The 18,585-nt window shown below is 37.3% G+C and overlaps 1 protein-coding gene across 2 annotated transcripts; it reads right to left on the bottom strand.

Annotated features, from left to right (window-relative positions):
- Nucleotides 1-588: 588 nt before the first annotated feature.
- Nucleotides 589-14,473, bottom strand: LOC115807128 (C4b-binding protein alpha chain). Of its 2 annotated transcripts, XM_030767996.1 has the most exons (13): nucleotides 14,393-14,473; nucleotides 13,981-14,076; nucleotides 10,501-10,686; nucleotides 10,093-10,204; nucleotides 9,906-9,982; nucleotides 9,596-9,778; nucleotides 9,277-9,453; nucleotides 8,843-8,872; nucleotides 8,707-8,736; nucleotides 8,090-8,170; nucleotides 7,585-7,647; nucleotides 6,245-6,293; nucleotides 589-2,676 (listed from the first exon to the last, which is right to left on the bottom strand). In XM_030767996.1, exons 2-13 carry the CDS (start codon nucleotides 14,051-14,053, stop codon nucleotides 2,640-2,642), a joined length of 1,098 nt encoding a protein of 365 aa, XP_030623856.1. In that variant the 5' UTR covers nucleotides 14,054-14,076; nucleotides 14,393-14,473; the 3' UTR covers nucleotides 589-2,639. The 2 variants fall into 2 exon arrangements, with proteins under 2 accessions (XP_030623856.1, XP_030623857.1); XM_030767997.1 differs by lacking the exons at nucleotides 8,090-8,170; nucleotides 8,707-8,736; nucleotides 8,843-8,872.
- Between the last annotated feature and the right edge of the window lie 4,112 nt (nucleotides 14,474-18,585).

The raw sequence follows: 18,585 nt of genomic DNA, 5'->3' as shown, positions 1-18,585 counted from the left end.
TCATCATGATTTTTACTTACTATCTCTACTGTGAGGCTCTGAATTGTGACTGATCAAAGCTGCTATTTCATTTTAAATTTGACCTGTTGCTTCCCACTTATCTTTCGAATGAAAGCTTGCTTTTAACTCTGAATGAGAAGACTAGTTTAGAACTCATAAAAATTTTGATATCTGGTTTTGTCATACCATGCTGGTGATGTTCCGCTATTCAAACCATGCCTAATACGCCTTTTACCCAGAAGTGTTCTTCTATAGAATTTAGCTCATATTTACTTCTAGTTTTTGTCTATAATGACAAACAGCAGTACATTGAGACATGTCAGAGTATTTATTTCAATGAGTACTGTATTTTTACATAACTACTCCTCTTTCACAGATTTTTAATGCATTTACGCCTTTAAAATGATCATAGCAAAATGTTTAGAGTGAAATCTTTATTTACAATGCTCCAGACAAAAATATTTCAGACAGTAAAGCAGGCCCCATAAAATTTGGATTAGGTCTAATTATCAAAGTGTGAAAAGAGGCAAAAAAATAAGTTCACTGAAACTTTCTGCCGCTGCTGTCTGTGAGCATCTGAAAACAAAACTGTGCCAGAACAGATGATTAAACACGTCATGAGGGCTGCTCAAAAAATGGTTAAAAAAAGAAAGAAGGAAAGGGAAACAATGCCACCGTAAGGAATCCATGTAACTTTATTTAGATTAGTTATAGTGCAAACAAAGCAATGAGATTTTGCAGTAACGTGCACAGCCACGACAATAGGTAATGTGGCAGATCACTGGAGGCAATGAATGACTATGAGCCCACCTATTTAGCAACCAATTAAACAGTAATTTGTTTAGAAACCCTTGTCAAGGTCTTAGTGGCATCTAAAAATTAGACAGTGACAATAAATCACTGAATCCAATGACACAAACGTGTTTCGCAGAGCAGTTCTCAGTAAATATTCAAGGAAAGGGCGGGATATAGTAGGAGTAAAATAACTACAACAGTGGATCTCATACACAGCCAACAAAGTGATATACAAGAGTCAACATACTTAAAAAAAAATCAACACTAACATGAAGAGCTTACAGAGGTATTAAAATAGAGATAAATTTCACACAATGTGATCAGGTCATATCAATTTACACAGAACAGCTAGTAACTGGTGATTGGTAATTCAGCTGTCGGACGAGGAGATAAACAGATGCCTATTTAGCACAAACTGTTCTGTTGTTTGATACAGTTAAATAGATAAATTAAAGGCTAATAATTCTAACACTTAGGGAAAACTCAACTTCATGAACGCGTGGATAAATTTAACTTCATAAACTCAACTTACATTCTATCCATTCATAACAAAAGATAGTATTAAGTGTTATTTTTACATACTTTTCAGATACTTTTGACACAGATTTAATCATATAAAGCAGCAAGAACAGGAACACCAACCTTTATAAAAAGTGATAAAAAGTGCTATAACCATTTTACACATTCAAACTAATGAACTGAAAAACAAACGAACGAACAAACAAACAAAAACAACAACAACAACATCGACAAAAACAACAACAAAAAACAGTCAGGCTAGCCCATGTATCACACTCTCAGATCTCCCATGTGAGAAGCAGTGCTGAGAAATCATTTTAGTTACTCGCCACATTAAGGTGCTTTGACCTTTCAAATAAAGTATTAGTGATGAGGGCAGTGCATTTTTTTTATTTGTTCCAATAGAAAATTCAGATTTTTTTTTTTTTTTGCTTTGGCTGACAATAAGGCACAGGAATGGTGACGTTTCCTAATGAATACTAAAAAAAAAAACTACAGAAATGGCTCAAAGTGGTTGATCCAAATGGATGTCTAGGTTAAATACTGTAAATAACACTGGACCACAACTAAACATCTTCAGCAAGTAAAAAAAAAAACAGCACACAGCTCTAATACAGTAATAATCATCACCTCTTTCATTCTGTTACATCTTACTGTTACAGTAAAGTATTGACAAGCTCCGCCTAGGCTGCTATAGATATGGCAGGTACAATATGTAACCAGACAACCATGTTACATAACATCAAAAATAAAAATTGAACAAGAGCCGCTCAGTGTGTGTTTGTCATTTCTGATGAAAATATTAGGACTCTACATTCCTGTGGCATGACTTTCATGCATCGGGACTGTGCCGGAATTTACAGACAAGAAAATGAATTTAAGAAAAAACAAAACAAAAACAAACAAAAGATACCACTAGAGGTAAGCACTGCTGTTGGTAGATGAAATCTAAAATTGTGAGACAAAAGCTGATTATCATGCTGTGATAACCCTAACCAAGACTGAGGTCAAACCATGGCCCCTGTGAGAGGGAAGAGGAGAACCTTTACAATCTGCAGACACTTTCAGAGCAGACAAATAATCCAGTTAAAACCCATGAGGAAACATTCACACAGTCACATTTGTGTGTCACTTACAGCTATAACAGGTCTGCAATGTTGAGCTGCTTGCATGACAAGCATGTAATGGTTTAACTGCATATACTTTCTATTTTGGGTGTATGGGAGGAAATGATTTGGAAGAGATCCAGCATAGTCTTGGGCCTGTGGTGTATATATACATGCAGTTAACTCCATGCTTGTCCCTGATATAGAGGTTGGGAGACACTAAGGTGTGGTTATGTTCCTAAGAGCCTTTTCAGACCTAGAAAAGAACAAAGTGGGGGAAAAAAACAACAATCATTGTTGAATCATTGAGAAACAGGCAGTACTGAGAAGAATGAACATAGATTTCCCATGGCAAATGGAAACATTATTTAAACATTTAGAACAAGGAATTCATTTTTGGAAAATATTGCAAGGAACATGAAATTTCCCAACAGCACTTGGGAAAAATGGTTACATGCCCTCTTACTGGATCAGCTGTAGAAGAATGTTTAAAAAAATAAACAAAACAAATAAAAGTTTGTAACTGAACGTCATGCATTACTTTAAACTGTTTCATTGATTACATTCATCTTATGGGGCACACAGATTCTCTTGTCTTTACTGAGCACTGTGATTTGATATTTTCTTCTTTTTCTTCTTCTACAAAAAAAAAAAAAAAACCTCAGTTCATCACATTTCATTCACACCTGAAATTACAAATCAACGCTCCAGCGAGTGTCCTGTTTCTTAAGAATCTCTATATGATAGTGTGACAGCAGTCAGTGGTACACCACTGTTCAAGTTCAGTAGCACAAATGGAAAATGACATTCACATCTATGTTCATTTGAGATGGCAAATGCAAGCAGGGGTTAAATGTATAAAATGATCAATGGGGATTTTAAATGAATAAATAAATAAGACCAAAACAGCGATACAAACATCCACGGTCTCGTGTCTCGGTTCCGGAATACGGAACCCCAACTTGCTGCCGACGGCGGCAGGTGCAGCGTGTTGAGCTCTCATTACGTTACTAATGTAACAAAACTCATTTTTCATTTCACAGTTAACACGATAACACATGAAATTATTATTCTATTTAAAGTTATGTCAAGCTGTATATTTTGTGTTAGGGGTATAACGGTACACATATTTGGTACAGGATGTTCGGTTCGGTGCGCGTTGTGATCCCAGTGAATACAGTCTAGCCATAACCATGCATGTTACGTGCATAACTTTTTTATACCGAAACGTCAGCGAATAAAGTGATACTTCCCAAGATACAGTGTGCCCTCTCTTCTACATTTCTGCATGCGGAACTAAAATCAAAAACTCAGTTTCCTCTCTGATTCCTTAACATAGCCGTAACTTAGCAACTGAATTAGCACAGGTTCAATGATGAAACCTTGAAAGTATGGTGGCCGCAAAGCCAGAGCTTGAGGACCCTCCCGTATCCTTCAGGTCCTCTGTTTGGGAACATTTTGGTTTTCCAGTGAACTACAGTACAAAGACAAGTGGATGAGACGAAGGCGGCGTGCCGGCATTGTTAAACTGAAATCGTATGTTGCTGGCAGCACATCGAACATGATCTCATTTGAGACGGCATCATCCAAATGTGAATATCGAATATGATTACTCACATCAAAATGTGAATATTACTGATACAAACAGAGTGAAGAGCAAACTGGAAACTGTGGCCAGTTTACCATTGTTAACATGTTTGTGCAAGTTTATAGGTTTACAAGTAAATTCATATTAAAAGAAAGGAAATTTCATGTTTTGCATGTCTTTTTTCACTGTACCGAAACCGTACCGAACCGTGACTTCAAAACCGAGGTACGCACTGAACTGTGACTTTGGTGTATCGTTACACCCCTAGAATTGGATACGCCTAATACTGCCACACACTGTTTTTCTTGTAAAACACAACAATAAACAGGAATTTCACAATCAGTGGAATTAATGCTATTTCCTCAGAAACAATCATCACAAACACAGTTAGGCCTAACATATTCACATGCTCTCTGGGTTGCTATGACGACTGACATCTGCAACTCTTAGATTAGCAGACGAGTCAGTGTTTAGCTCACAACACACTGCCAAACTGTTTCTGCACGGCAAGAGTGCATATGAATAATCAAACATCTTACCTGAGCATCAGATATTTGATTATGTTTTGAGTGTGATTCAAATTGTAAGAATCCAGCAACAGACACAGTATTTTTAGAGGGTGCTTCATCACCTCCTTCATACGCCTATGCACCTACACCCAGTCATTGGTCTTTTTTCCACAGTTTGTCTGATAAATGCTTTTTATCTGAGCTTATTCCTGTATTATGTTAATCTGATTTTCTTACCATAGCTGTGAGAATGTTATAACTCTCCCTCTTCATTGCTAGTGGTCACCTTTCCAGAATAATGCGTTCGAGAGCTGAAAGCCAAATGTCCAGTATTGATCGTGCTGGCTGACACTGAATCATAACAAAGGCCTCACAGAGACCTGATTCACTTTAACCCTTTCACCATTCACTTCATTCAACCCTTCACAGCCCAGTGCCCTCCCAATGCAACACACAATATCCAGTTTACATGTTCACTCTGCTGTTTTGAAAAAACTAAAGAAAATACAGTACCAGTCAAAAGTTTGGACACACCTACTCATTCAAAGGTTTTGCTTTATTTTTACTATTTTCTACATATTTTCTACTGGAATTGTATGTTTTGAGAAGACTAAAGACAATATAAGGAAATCCTTTGCTTTCTTTGAAAATGACTGAACATTGTGTGAGCATGATGAAAAACACAACCACCACACTAGTCATACATGTAAACACAACAATGCAAAAATACTATCTATCTATCTAAATATATTCTACAAATATATTCTCTCTCTCTCTCTCATGTATATATATATATATATATATATATATATATATATATATATGATGAATGTGAATTTGTGCATTTAGCACAAATATAACACACAGGATAATGGAGGGGGACAGATGTTGTTTTCTGACAGAAACACTGAATTCTGGGAGTCTCTGAAAACTACTGGTTGAGTAGTCCAGGCTTTCAAATTAATTTGAGCTGAATGTACAGACCTAACAGGCCTTAAGGAAAGGACTGATTCACAGTGCCCCTGTCAGTCCTTTTTACTGTACAAGTACCATTACCTAACCCCTTCTACACAATAAAATGAATGAATCTGTCCTCCCCATTCATGAAAAAGAACAAACTAAAGCCAAACAGGAGGACAAAAACTGGCCCATAGAACACTTTTAAGCACCTTTCACACATGCACTGCAACCCTAAAATAATCGGGATTCTAACTGGGGGGGCTGTATGTGTGAATGCAAATGTCCGAATCAGTCGAATTGGATTCTAAACTGTGTTTATTCTACCAGCCCCCTAGAACAAACTCCGTTTTCTCTTCGTTTGGGTCCATGTGTGAATAGAGTGGATTATAGTCCGGAATATACACAGCGAGCAAGTGGGGGTGTTGATGCTGTTTCTAACATGTGACTGGTGCGAAACCGGAAGAATACAAACATCCAAGAGTGAAGAAAATCGTCAGCCCTTTTTCAATTTGTAGTAAACAAAACACTGCGATTTTCGTACAGTACTTTTTGCGTCATGTCCTGCCTCCTGCACGCTCTACCCCGGTGCCACCCCTCGCCTAAACCAAACGGAGTATTTCGAGTAGGTGAGAGCACGTCTGACACCGACAGTCTCCCGTTGTGTGTTACATGTGTGAAAGGGCAACTTCAGACAAAATGCAAACCTGAGTCTGCGGACATAGTCCGTATTGTATATGTGAAAATGGCTTCGTAAACATGGCACTCACTGGTTCTTGTTGATTAAACAGTAGGCAACTCCAGCAATTACAGCAAGACCTGCAAGTAAGAGCAGAAAGTAACATATCATTTTTTAAAGCATTCTATAAAGGGCATACTAACATGCACGGCTGTGGAGTCGGAGTTGGAAGCAAAACTGGATTAGTCGAGTCGGAGTCAGAGTCAGTGGTACCATAAATTGAGGAGTTGGAATCAAAGGTTTGTGTACCGACTCCACAGCCTTGCTTACATGTCATCAATAAATTTCAGTTAGTCTTTTATTTTCAGACTAACTGAATCTTGTTTCAAAACATTCTTTGGATAAAACTTATACCTTAAACAACCATATCTGATACTAAAATTTCATAGCACAAATATCAAACTCTTACATCCATTCTAATTTATAATTTCACTTATATGCTGTAGGTTTTGCATTCGGTAATTAAATAATTTAACCACCTACATCAAAATCAAATATCAAATAAAACTGAACAACACCAACAACATAACCTCAGCACAGGAAAAACAAGCCATCATTCATCAAATCTCAAAAGCAAGGTTCAGCCCAGCTGTGCTCCACTGCAGGATTCAGCTCTTCTTTTTTTTTTTTATAATATATATAAATCTGCCATTGATAATTATTTGTTATTCAGCTAGTCAATCAAAGCCATGTCTAATGACTTGTATCAAATAACAAAAACTACCATAGCCAATATTACATAAAAGGTCATTACCTTAAATTTAAGTGATGCTTTGTTAATTCATTTTTAATAGTTAAAAAACTATAATGTTATATAATATTGAAAGCAGGGACTGCTTTTTGGTGGGTAATTCAGATGGAAGCATCTTTGAGAAAAATTTTCAAGAGAAGGTGATGTGTTTTAAAGGACAAAACATTTTGACAAAAGATCAAACTGATGCATCTCCACAGTATTAGTCCAAAATCACTGTGACATACTGGTCTAGCCCTCTATCAATGTGTTAATGTAAATTAAATGCTTTCAATCAGTTCTGTGAGCTGCCACTGAAATATAAGACAGAATATTTTATTATTTATATATTTGAAAACACAATGATCAACCTAAACCTAAATAATAGGTTTATTTACAGTAATAATAGATAATTAATATCTGTTCATTAATGATTAATGTTTACTCACCAAGATAAAACACTAAGCTGTTGTTGCAGTGCAGACTACAGCTCACATCAATTACTGAAGCACTCACTCACACTCACTCATTATCTAAGCCACTTATCCTAATTAGGGTCGCAGGGATTACTGAAGCAGTGCAAACAATTCTTGATTTCATAATTGCTTATTTATTAAAATGTTGCATGTTTTGAGACTCACCGGCTAATCCACCAATGACCCCACCAACGATCTTCCCTATGTTATTTGACGGATGACCGTCACCTTTAAAAGACAAAGATTAGTAAAGATTAATGAAGCAGGACCTCAGAAAGACAAAAAGGACATCTGAAACTCAAGTCTTGGCGGTTCACTTGAGAAAAAAGCATGTGGGTTCCTAAGTGCTGCAACCTCATAAGGTACATCTTACATCTGGAAGCTTCTCTCCAAACTGACTTTCAAAAATGCAGTGCCCATGCAGTTTGGAATGACATGTAACAACATAACAACAATCACAATACGAACCTTGATATAACTCTCTGAATTCAACTCTGATTCACAGCCTACTCTAATCAAAAACTAAATCTTGACAGACACATTCAGTAAGCATGGTTCAAACATACATACAGTGTAAAATAAAAAAACTTCCACTTAAAGCTAACATGGACATAAAGAAAGACAAATAAGACAGGATAAATAGTCCCACCACCTGAAAAACAAACATTACCTGAGCCTTTCCCTGTGGATGTTTTAGTGGTAGATTCAGGGCTTTTGGTTGAAAGGGTGGTTGAAGGCTTTGGTGAAAGAGCTTAAACAGGCATGCAGAAAAATTAGTGTATGAGAAAGTCAAGAGAGGTAGAAAGTAAATATGACTGACACTCAGACAACATGACTCTCACAATATGAATCTGAACATTCTGACCTGATTAAAATCAACTGTGAAGCTAAACCTTTCCTGACAAATCCTGAGTTAGATAAACATAAGACTAAAATGAAAATTCTTTGTAACAAGCTAATTGTGATATGTCATTCCCATGAACATACACAGGCTTAGTCTTGTGGCACAGAGCACCTAGAAAGCTCCAATACTGATTGACAATGGTCAAACACAATCAGTAAATGCCAATCAGAGATTCAGAATTCACCCAAAGGTCAATGACAGGTCTCCAATTTTTTGACTGTAAAAAATGGTCATTGCTCTTGTCCTTTTGCAACTATAATATATTTCAACGCAAATTTTTTAGAAAGCCAACTGACTAGAAATAGTGCACAAAACAAGAGAGTAATTATGAAGGCAGAGAAAAGCCCCAAAGTAAAAACTGGTGCTAATAAAATTAACTGTACCTGTAGGTTTTGTTCTGCTAGTTGGAGTCACTAAAAAAAGCATCAAAGAAAATTAGTATACGAGAAAGCCACAGGAATAATAATGAACGCAAAGAAAAGCTGAAGAGTAATGAAGTGTTAATAAAATTAACACTACCTGTAGGTTTTGGTGTGCTGGTTGGAATAACTAAAAAAGGTACACAGCAAAATAAGTACACGTGAAACACAAAGTAACCAAAAAGTAATGAGCTTGGGAATTTAGAGAAGGCAAAATGTGCAATGTGAAAGATATGTGATTAATCTGTGGACAGCAAAAGAAAAAAAAAAGCGTACTCTAAGACTACAGTTTAACACCACAGATCAAGACCATATGATTCAGAAACAATGTGAGAATCTACATAAAAAACACCTCCTTCTCAGGAGTTTTAGGGGAGAGGTTGTGCTGCGAAAAGGAAAAAATCTGCAGATGAGTACACAAAGGTGATGGGTCAGGTTTGTTGTAAATGATAAAGGAACCATAATTATAAAAGGAGCAAATCTTCCGTGAAAGAACTAAAATACAAGCGGCAATACAAGCGACATAAAGCTTACCTAAACACTGTGGAGGACTGGGATCCCAGCCTCCTATTTCACATGTTATTTCTGCAGAACCGTTCATTCTGTAGCCTTCATTGCACTTGAACTCGAGGGTGCTCTTATATGTGTACGGTCCTGAGCCTCCTGAAACCCGAATTCCGTTTGTGACAACAGGGCGCTCGCAAGAAACATCTAAGAAAAAAATTGGTACAAAGAAAAGAACTGTAAGAAATGTTAACGCTTTTTATAGCCAATCATGCACCTACAGCGTTGGCTTTTACTCTCAAATTCATCTCGTCTAAATGATATGAGAACACTTTTAAACACTGCTTACCTAAGCACTGAGGAGGATCGGGCTGGAATTTTCCATTCTCAGAACAAGCAATAGTTGCACTTCCATAGAGAGTATAACCATCATTACACGTGTACGTAACTGCCTGTCCATATCCATACACTTCCTGGGGTGGGTCGACCAAATTGCCATCGACCACAGCTGGAGGTGCTTCACATTTCACCACTGGAGTTTAAAAGGAGAGAAACAAACAAACAAAAACATATTAATACAATCCATCTCCAAAAATGCTGTAGCATGGTGAATATACAGCAAATGATCGTTAGTATACAAACACATGACCTTCACTGACCTTCACAGGTAGGAGTTCTACCATCCCAACCAGTAGCTACACAATTTCTTTTACTTATTTGGCTCGTTAGCCGGTATCTTCAAAGAAAAGGAAAAAAAGGATGTATGTGTATGTGCAAATCAATAAAATTTATTATTTGTTTGAACAGATCTATCTTTATGAAATTGAAAAATCCGTTTACACTGACCCCTTGTTACAAACGGCTGTGGCAGTTGCACCAAATAGCAGTCCCTCTTCACCTTCTGGGGAAAATACATATCTTCCATTGGGAAGGTCCCCTGGGTGTCCACATGATTTCTCTGTAAAGATAAAAAACAAAACGATTAAAACTCAAATCCTTTCTACAGAGGCTCATATAGAGTAAGCCTCATCAGCTGAATCAGAAAAAGAAAAATCTTACAGAGAACACAAACAAAACATTTAATGCTGCAACAATAAAAATGTACCAACCGGCCAAAAATACATTTATTATTTATAGATCATACTAGCATTGCTGCAGGGCACAAGAATGAGTGAGTAGTAATATGAGTAATTTAGTCTCTAATGACAAAACAACCAGAGAAAAACCTTCAAAAGGATGAATTCAATTCATTACTTGTACATGTGAGTGTCAGTTCCGTCCATGAGGTCCCTTCACACTTTATCTTTGTTCTTCCTGATTGATGGACGTAGCCTGGCACACATTTAAAGGTGGCAACAGAACCATTTTCAAAGGAATCCTTTATGATGTCACTGTCATCCAAAACCATGTGATCACCACCGGTGGGTTTTATGCACTGCGCTGCAGAGACAGAGAGAACTCATAAGAGAGTCATATCACCTAAATACAAACATTAAACGCACCAATACCTAACACAGCATACTGACTTTGGCTTTTTTTGTGAGATGAAATGTTACAGCCCACTCCACTGATGCAGAGACACTTAACTTGAGGTGGACATAAACATTTCTAAGGTCTGAACTTCTCACAGCATGACTGCCAACTTCAGAATGCAGGGGGAATAGGGCAGTAGTGGAGGAGGCTTCCACACTGTTGGTCTAATCTGGGTGGAATCCACTGTGTGTTCTCAAAAAGCATGACAAGCCACCTCTATGGAGAGAGGAATGATTTGGAGGCCAGAGAAAAACTTGCTTTATGTAATACTAGCATATATATTAGAGCCTGACCGATATAGGATTTTTCAGACCAATACTGATTTCGATATTTGATGATTGGAAAATCCGATAATGATATATCGGCCGATATATCATTATCGGATCACACACACACACACACACACACACACACACACACACATATATATATATATATATATATATATGTGTGTGTGTGTGTGTGTTTTTCAGAAACCCATAACACAAACAAAGATTTCCCCTATCATTTGTTATGTGTAGTTACGTAAGAGTCCTCACCAAGATAACATGACATTTTGCAGTTTAAAAATAAGCTTGTTTTATTGTCATAAGTAGTACTTTAAACAAAGGTACAACAAAATATATTTGGATAAACAATGCAGTAAGCTGATACAGTGAGCTAGAGTAAACGCTTCTGCTGAATGCATCTAATACTACATAACTGTAGTCATATCATATGGTGGACTTGCGACTTCGGGACTTCACATTACACGTTTCCAAGAGAAACTAGATAACATTGTGTGGCTACCAAGCCATGTTAGATACTTGTTCAGTTCAAGTTTATTTACATGTCCCCTCTGGTTTAATAATTTCCAGTGCACCAACTGTAACTACAGACGTGCGAGTCGCAGATATATTTACCATTGTTTCATTTAGGCAGAATAAGTTAAACACAACAGTTTAATTGTTCATTAACGTTAGCGTTCTTCCATTAATAAACATGGCATTAGCTTGCTTTGCTGGTAACCTAATTTAGCAATGGACAGCGTTATATGCTGCTGTGAGTGATGTTGCCAGAGAATTTTTAGGAGAGACGAGGGAAAAATGACAGGACTGTTATTTGTTTACTCGCTAGAACTACCACGCTGTTTCATAAATAAACCTACAATCAAGTTTGTCAACAGCTTAGTCTACCCCACTCAACTACTGTAACATTAAATGTAATTTTGATGTTTAACTGACTGTACCGGCTTTCACGTTACTGCAGCAAAACCAGGTGTGGCTGACATGAATGTCATTGAAGGATCCATCTTCCATCTCTTTTAATTGTCAGTTATCGGCCGTTATAAACACCGATACCAATTTATCTGCAATTAGCTCGTATCGGCCAATGATATCGGGACGCCAATTTATCGGTCGGGCTCTAACATATATATATACACAGACACACATATATAAACTCTTTTTCTTTTTAATTATTACATTGAGGTATTCTAACTTGTGCACATCATTTCTCTGTGGAACTGCCTTAGACATGCACTCCCCAACTTCATGTAAATTTACATACAGCCTATAAATTTCCCCTCTGTGGCAATTTGTGCTAATAATGCTAAGTTTGTTTTGATAGATACTGGTTCTCTTTGGATTTGCACTTAGAAACGCAAGCATATCATATAGTGCTTCACTCTAGGTATTGACTCATTCATTTTATTAAACTGGTAAATACAGAATCTGAAGCAAAACTCCTGCCATCATAACTTGCAAATTAATTCACTCTTTTGGTGGAGTTGTCCTCTTCCTATTTTTCTTTTGCAGTGGCTTTACTAAGACGATATCCTGATTTAGTCTCCACTGAGGACAAGAACACATCAAATAGTGTTAAAGCCAATAAAAAGAGTAAGAAAGTTTCAGAAAACAATACATCACTCATGAAATGAGAATGTGAAAGACCAAAGCAATACATATAATGGATAAAAGGGTGTTAACAAACAACTGACAGAATCAGACAGGGTCAGTATGTAAAACCGTTTTCACCCATTCTACTCCAACCTGCTTACAGTAATGTATCATCTACAACCTTCGAGACTGTCAGCGTCCATCTACGACCACTCAGTGGCAGTGCCTGAGTGGGGAGACATTTTTGACCAATAGCTGGATCACCTTACAATAGTCAGGGAAGGAAACAGTACGATCAGAGACTTGGGTGAGTGTATTCTCTGAGGACATGTAAGGGAACGAATTTGGTGAATGATAAACTGTGTATGTCCTAAGCAAAGCTCTGACAAAGAGTCAGAGGTTAAATTCACTACTCACTGCTCTCAGTGTGTGTGTGAGAGCTTCTTCATCTCATTTCCTTATAGCGTCTTCAGCGCTTGTGCAACATTCTAAAATTCTTGAGTAACCAGTTTAGATTACTCTATCATATCCTGAATGACAGCACACTACTCCTGCAGATGCCTCACAACTCAGCTGTACTACTCACTTAAACACAGGTACAGAAAGGACGTGTTGGACATAAATTTTACACACTTCATAACAGAGGCTGCATTAGGCTACCCACTGCGTGACCGTTAGTGAACAGAGCATACAGGGCTACAAGACGTTCGCTAAAGAGCTTTGTATTCTTACAACATCTTGAACATTGGCACTGTTGAGCTTCTTGGTATAATATTTTTTAACGGTTTCCTTAATTATTGTTAATGTTAATTAATGTTAATTTCAACACCGTTATGCACGTGGCTATTGCAGTTAATGAGAGGACATAATTATTGAGTTCTATATTCACTAGCTCCCTTGACCTTCTGTGGTCTTAACGTTTAACTTCTCAAACGGCAGTGATTAGTGTAATTGAGGCTAAACTAATTTTGACAATTGTGGTTCGCCAGGGGAAGGGAATTTAAAACCGCAAAATTATATACTCGATATTCATCAGATTTATACACTAGCAATGAGCCATAAGAAACATTATACTTTTCATATATGTCAATCACTGGAACGTAAAATGAGTTTGACCGAAACAAGAGAGTGGTCAGAGTGGAATTTGGTGATAAAGGGCACAAATATTTGATTAGACCTAGTTCCTAGTTCGACGGAAGAAGCTTATTACTAGAGTGGATTCACAGTAGAGCGAAACAACGGCTCTTTTAAACACCTGTGTACGGGTACCTCTGAAACTATATGAAAACATTATTAATACAATAACAACATGAACTGCAGTTACCTTTCGAGAAGTCAGTCATAACTGATAGACAAAATGAGAGAGAAATGAAGAAGTACTTCTTGTAGCACACCATCTTTCGTTCGTTGTCTCAAAAGCCTGTGGACGACGGTAGATAGAAGCAGGAAACAGTTAGCTATATGGTGCGAATGTACCTTTAACAGGACTACTTTGACCTGGTAACTGGGTTACTTATCCGATTCCCGGCAAGCTAATGTTCTAGTTTCCAAAATTAAAATGAGTTGCTGAGCCTCTAATTTAGCCCGTGAACTAGTTGGTCTTACCTTAGCCAAGCACATTACTTTAACTGATTATCACAAAAACGGAATAAGTGAATAGCACACGGTACCAATTTTTCACCAGTAGCTGTTTCTATGTCTGAAATATCGAAAGGACGATAAAGCACCGAACTTACCTCTCAAAGGAAACGTTTACGAGTAACGGACTTCGGTTTACACCCTAACTGATGACTCTGCCTTTAGATCTGATATCAGTGCCTTTGAGGGCATGTCATCACGTCACAGACACATTTCCGGTTAGGCGTAGTTTTTACAAGATGTGTGTTGCGTTTCTACAGCGAATTTCGCATCGCTCTCATTCAGGTTGTATGGGTGGGACACTTACTGATTGTGCGAAATCAGATGCGAATTCGCAGAAACAAGCGAAATTAAGATGGCGAATTTTCACCTTTATGCAAGTGAGAACCACGCGAGAACCAATCAGTTCAGCGTGTGATGTGTTTGGTATGTGAAGTTCTCTAGAGAGTCTGGACTAACAAAAATGTCTGACGAAGATGGTGGCGGCTGAAGGCTACATGTAGCATGAAAACATGTATATGATTGAAATATGTATGGGACCTTAATTTAAGCACTCGAACTTTTGAGCTAGGTGACTTGCTTGCTGTTTTCGCGACCACGCCCCCGGAGCAAAATTTCGCAGCGCAAGGTGTTTCACTGTGTGGAAGCCTGACGGAGTATTAAGGCCACATTGAGGAAAAAAATTCTGAGATTTCGAGAACAAGGTCGTAATATCACGAGAATAAAGTCGTAATTTAATAAGAATAAAGTCATAATATTTCAAGAAAAAGTCGTAATATTACGAGATTAAAGTCATAATTTTACAAGAAGAATCATAACTTTACGAGAGTAAAGCGTATAATATATAATATATAGCATATAATATAATAATATATTATATATATAGTAGTATATTTAGGAAAATATCTTACCAAATATCAACAAAACGGGCGAGAAGACAGTCAATGGCAGTCCTGATACTTATGATAATGTGGTGTTGATGTGCCAAAAAATTAAGTATTTCATTATTTGTTAAACCTATACTAAAGTATAACTTCACAAGATGTTCCACGTTCTTCATTTTAACACAGGCGGCAGGCTGCTCTTCTGATACATCTTATTTTCCCCTCTAAAATAACACGTTGCCTAAAATTACGTCTTTATTCTCATAATAATATGACTTTTTGCTTGTAAAATTATGACTTTATTCTCTTAATATTACGATTTCATTCTCATAATCTCAGAATTTGTTTTTCCTAAGTGTGGCCCTAATACTCTAAGATTCGATGTACAGTTTCCTTCACAGAGGGTGTGTGTGTGATAGAGGCAAATGGGAATCCCAATGTTACATGTCCTCAGAAAGAAGAGTAGTAATATCAATTTACTGACTATTTGATTAGTTATTAGCAATTAGTTATTAGCACTGGATTGTCAGTTATCAGCAATTTATTTGCACATTTATTTCATATTGAATTTTGCAGATGTAAGACTGTTTTTTGAAAAGGAAAGGGTGGGAGTCAAGGAGGGGTGTGTGGTTGGGAGGTGTGAAGGCTAAATCAAGACAGACTTTAAGACTAGTAGAATGGAAACCATGAAGAAAGTAATCCAGGAAATGGTAAAGTCTGCTTCACCGTATGGTATTTCTTGACAGTGCCTTTGGCTGCGGTGCCTAACTTCCTGGATTTTGAGGTGCAACATAACATATTGCTTAAGTTTATGTGTGTTTGAAGGAGGTATTACTCACTCACTCACTTATCATTCATTATCTAAGACACTTATCCTAAGTAGGGTCACAGGGGTTGCTGGAACCTATCCCAGCATTCCTTGGGCGAAAGGCAGGGAAACACTGTGGACAGGAGGAATCAGTTATGAAATATTTAAATAAAAGGGTCAACAGAACCAGTGCAGATAGTGAACACAGTGATGTGTAAATGAGCTACATTTTTTAAAGACCAAATTAATGCAATTCTGATGGCTGTTTGTGTACTCACAACAAGTCAAAGTTGCCCCTTTTACAGAATGTAGTCATCAGTGCCTGTCATGATGCACCACTGAATGTTACATTCAAATCACTAAATTTAGGGCAAAAGTCAATATTGACCATGTACATTTAAAGCAGTTGTCACACATTTTGTTCTGTTAGAGCTGAACAACTCTAACACAAAGACAGATTGGGAAAACTATTTTTATATTTGAGCTTTCAAGTCAGACTCAGCTGCCTTTCAGGAGATATTACCCTTTACACTGCCCCACTTGTTAGCTGCTCTCTCACTGAACAGTTTTTACTTTTGCTTCACTTTATCAGGCTGGCACTCCCTACTTCTGTGGAACATTCACCTTATCTGAGTCATGAGTTGTAAACCTCTTACTGTTTTCCTCTAGGATGACATATAGTGCCTTTTTGTACTTTATGGACCTTCCTTGGAATTGTTTTGCTGACTATTGAGAGCACACAAACAAATTGATCAATGATACTTTTTTGTTGTCTTGAAAAAAACATTGGTAAATGATAAAGCAGACCAAAACTCTACCTGAACATATTTCTAGCAAACCTGTAGTATAGTGCTATGTTAGTCACCTCAGTGCTTTAAGCCATCACACAGTGATAAGCCATACAACCCAGGGTTTTCTGGTATTTGCCGGCAACATGCCTGTTCAAATGTCAATTCTGTCTTCACTGTGTATATTGACATCAGAAAACATGAATGTAGCCTTCAAACAAACAAAAAAGATTGAAAACATAGAGGAAGATTGAGATAAAATAACACATTTGCTAAATCATCTTTGATTAATGCAGTGAACAGACACGCACACAGAAAAACCCTTAAAAGACACAGGAAACCTTTGAACACTTGCACACAATGGGTGTGGTACCCTATCTGAAGACAAAGCTATCACTGTTTTCAGCTTCCAAATATGTCCTCATGCTTCTTCATATTCATTTAAAGTGAAGGCATGCATAGGTTTGTTAAGTGTGAGTCATACAATTACAATCCACGTGGATGGACTTAATTGCTTTTATTCTAAAGAATAACTGTAGAATAAGGGTTTATGTACATTTATCTTGTGGCTCTGTTACATTATGAAAACCAAACAATATTGGCCAAAACTGATCAATTCTAAATAGTCACTAAATGTTGAGGTTAGCCCTAATAAAATGAGTTTCTGTGTGGGAAAGTTGACTACTGGTCAACTGGGCTACGTGACCACTCTGTCAACTGGATTGTGCAATGGGAAATGGCTATGAAATATCAGATTAAAATTCAATACGCTCTGCAAGTCATTGTTTGTCTCTATTTTGATTAGCAGCCCACACCCATCCCTCACAAAAAAAATGCTTCCTCTTGCAACTTTAAGGCTGGAATCTGAGGAAACAATGAAATATTCACAGATTAGCTCCTCTAATGAACGTTTAGTCATCATTTATATTTAGCAAACCTGTGCCTAACTGTTGAAAACTATTTTAATCATATCAGGAGGTTTTATTTATTTGCAGTTAGATGCAGGGGCTGTACTGAAAAAAAGTAGCTATTATAGATGAAATGTAAACTCAACTGAGAAAGAAAGCATGTATTTGTGTCAAAGCGAAATTTAATACCTGAACAAGTTACTGGAAAGAGGGTGTTGGTCTACGCGTAACCACAACGTGATTCAGTGGGTTGGATTCAGAAGAGGAAGTAATATTGAGAAATAATTTGCCCTACTTACAGCTCTACCTAAAGAACTGTCCCAGGAGCTAAATAAATGTTTTAAACACCAGCCTAAGTATTAACAGAAGTCTCAACATTTACTGACATAAAACGATGCCAGAGAGGTTTAGCCCTGTTGGTTTTAAGGCTTTTCTGGGTTTAAAGCAGGCAGACCTGTCCAGACAGCACTGTGTTGAGTTGTTTGCCACCTAGTGGTAACACACATCCTTCTATCAATCAGCAAGTGTACGAGGAGTCAGTTGATCAGTTATTAACAGGCATAAAACTGAACCTATGATCCTGTTCATGGTTTTTTTCTTATTTCATTTGAAATGTAATGCACTACAGGACATTGTCCTCAATGTTTTCAACAGTGTGACCAAGCTCTCTAGATCCTGAGCACAACTTTGAGATGCATACAAAAAAACACCACTTTAGTGTATTTCAAAGGTGTAAAAACACTGTTTATTTAAGACAACAAAAAAGTATCATTGATCAAATTTTAAATAAATAAAAGCCAAAGAACAAAAGCATAGCAAACCGAAAGGGGACGGGTAGCAGCTGACCAGGGCAGGCCAGCATGTCCCCAGCTAACACCTAATCTTGGAGGACAGATCTTACGT

Source organism: Chanos chanos, chromosome 3, assembly GCF_902362185.1.
Source record: "Chanos chanos chromosome 3, fChaCha1.1, whole genome shotgun sequence".
NCBI lineage: Eukaryota > Metazoa > Chordata > Actinopteri > Gonorynchiformes > Chanidae > Chanos > Chanos chanos.
This window is presented reverse-complemented; position numbering and strand designations above follow the sequence as displayed.

What these genes read in the sequence shown, in the direction of transcription:
- LOC115807128 (XM_030767996.1), bottom strand. Translation starts at nt 14,053, where the DNA reads ATGGTGTGCTACAAGAAGTACTTCTTCATTTCTCTCTCATTTTGTCTA. An exon ending in ACTGACACTCACATGTACAA is followed by an intron (nt 10,205 to 10,500) that starts GTAATGAATTGA and finishes TTATCTTTACAG; the next exon opens with AGAAATCATGTGGACACCCA. An exon ending in ACAGCCGTTTGTAACAAGGG is followed by an intron (nt 9,983 to 10,092) that starts GTCAGTGTAAAC and finishes TTTTCTTTGAAG; the next exon opens with ATACCGGCTAACGAGCCAAA.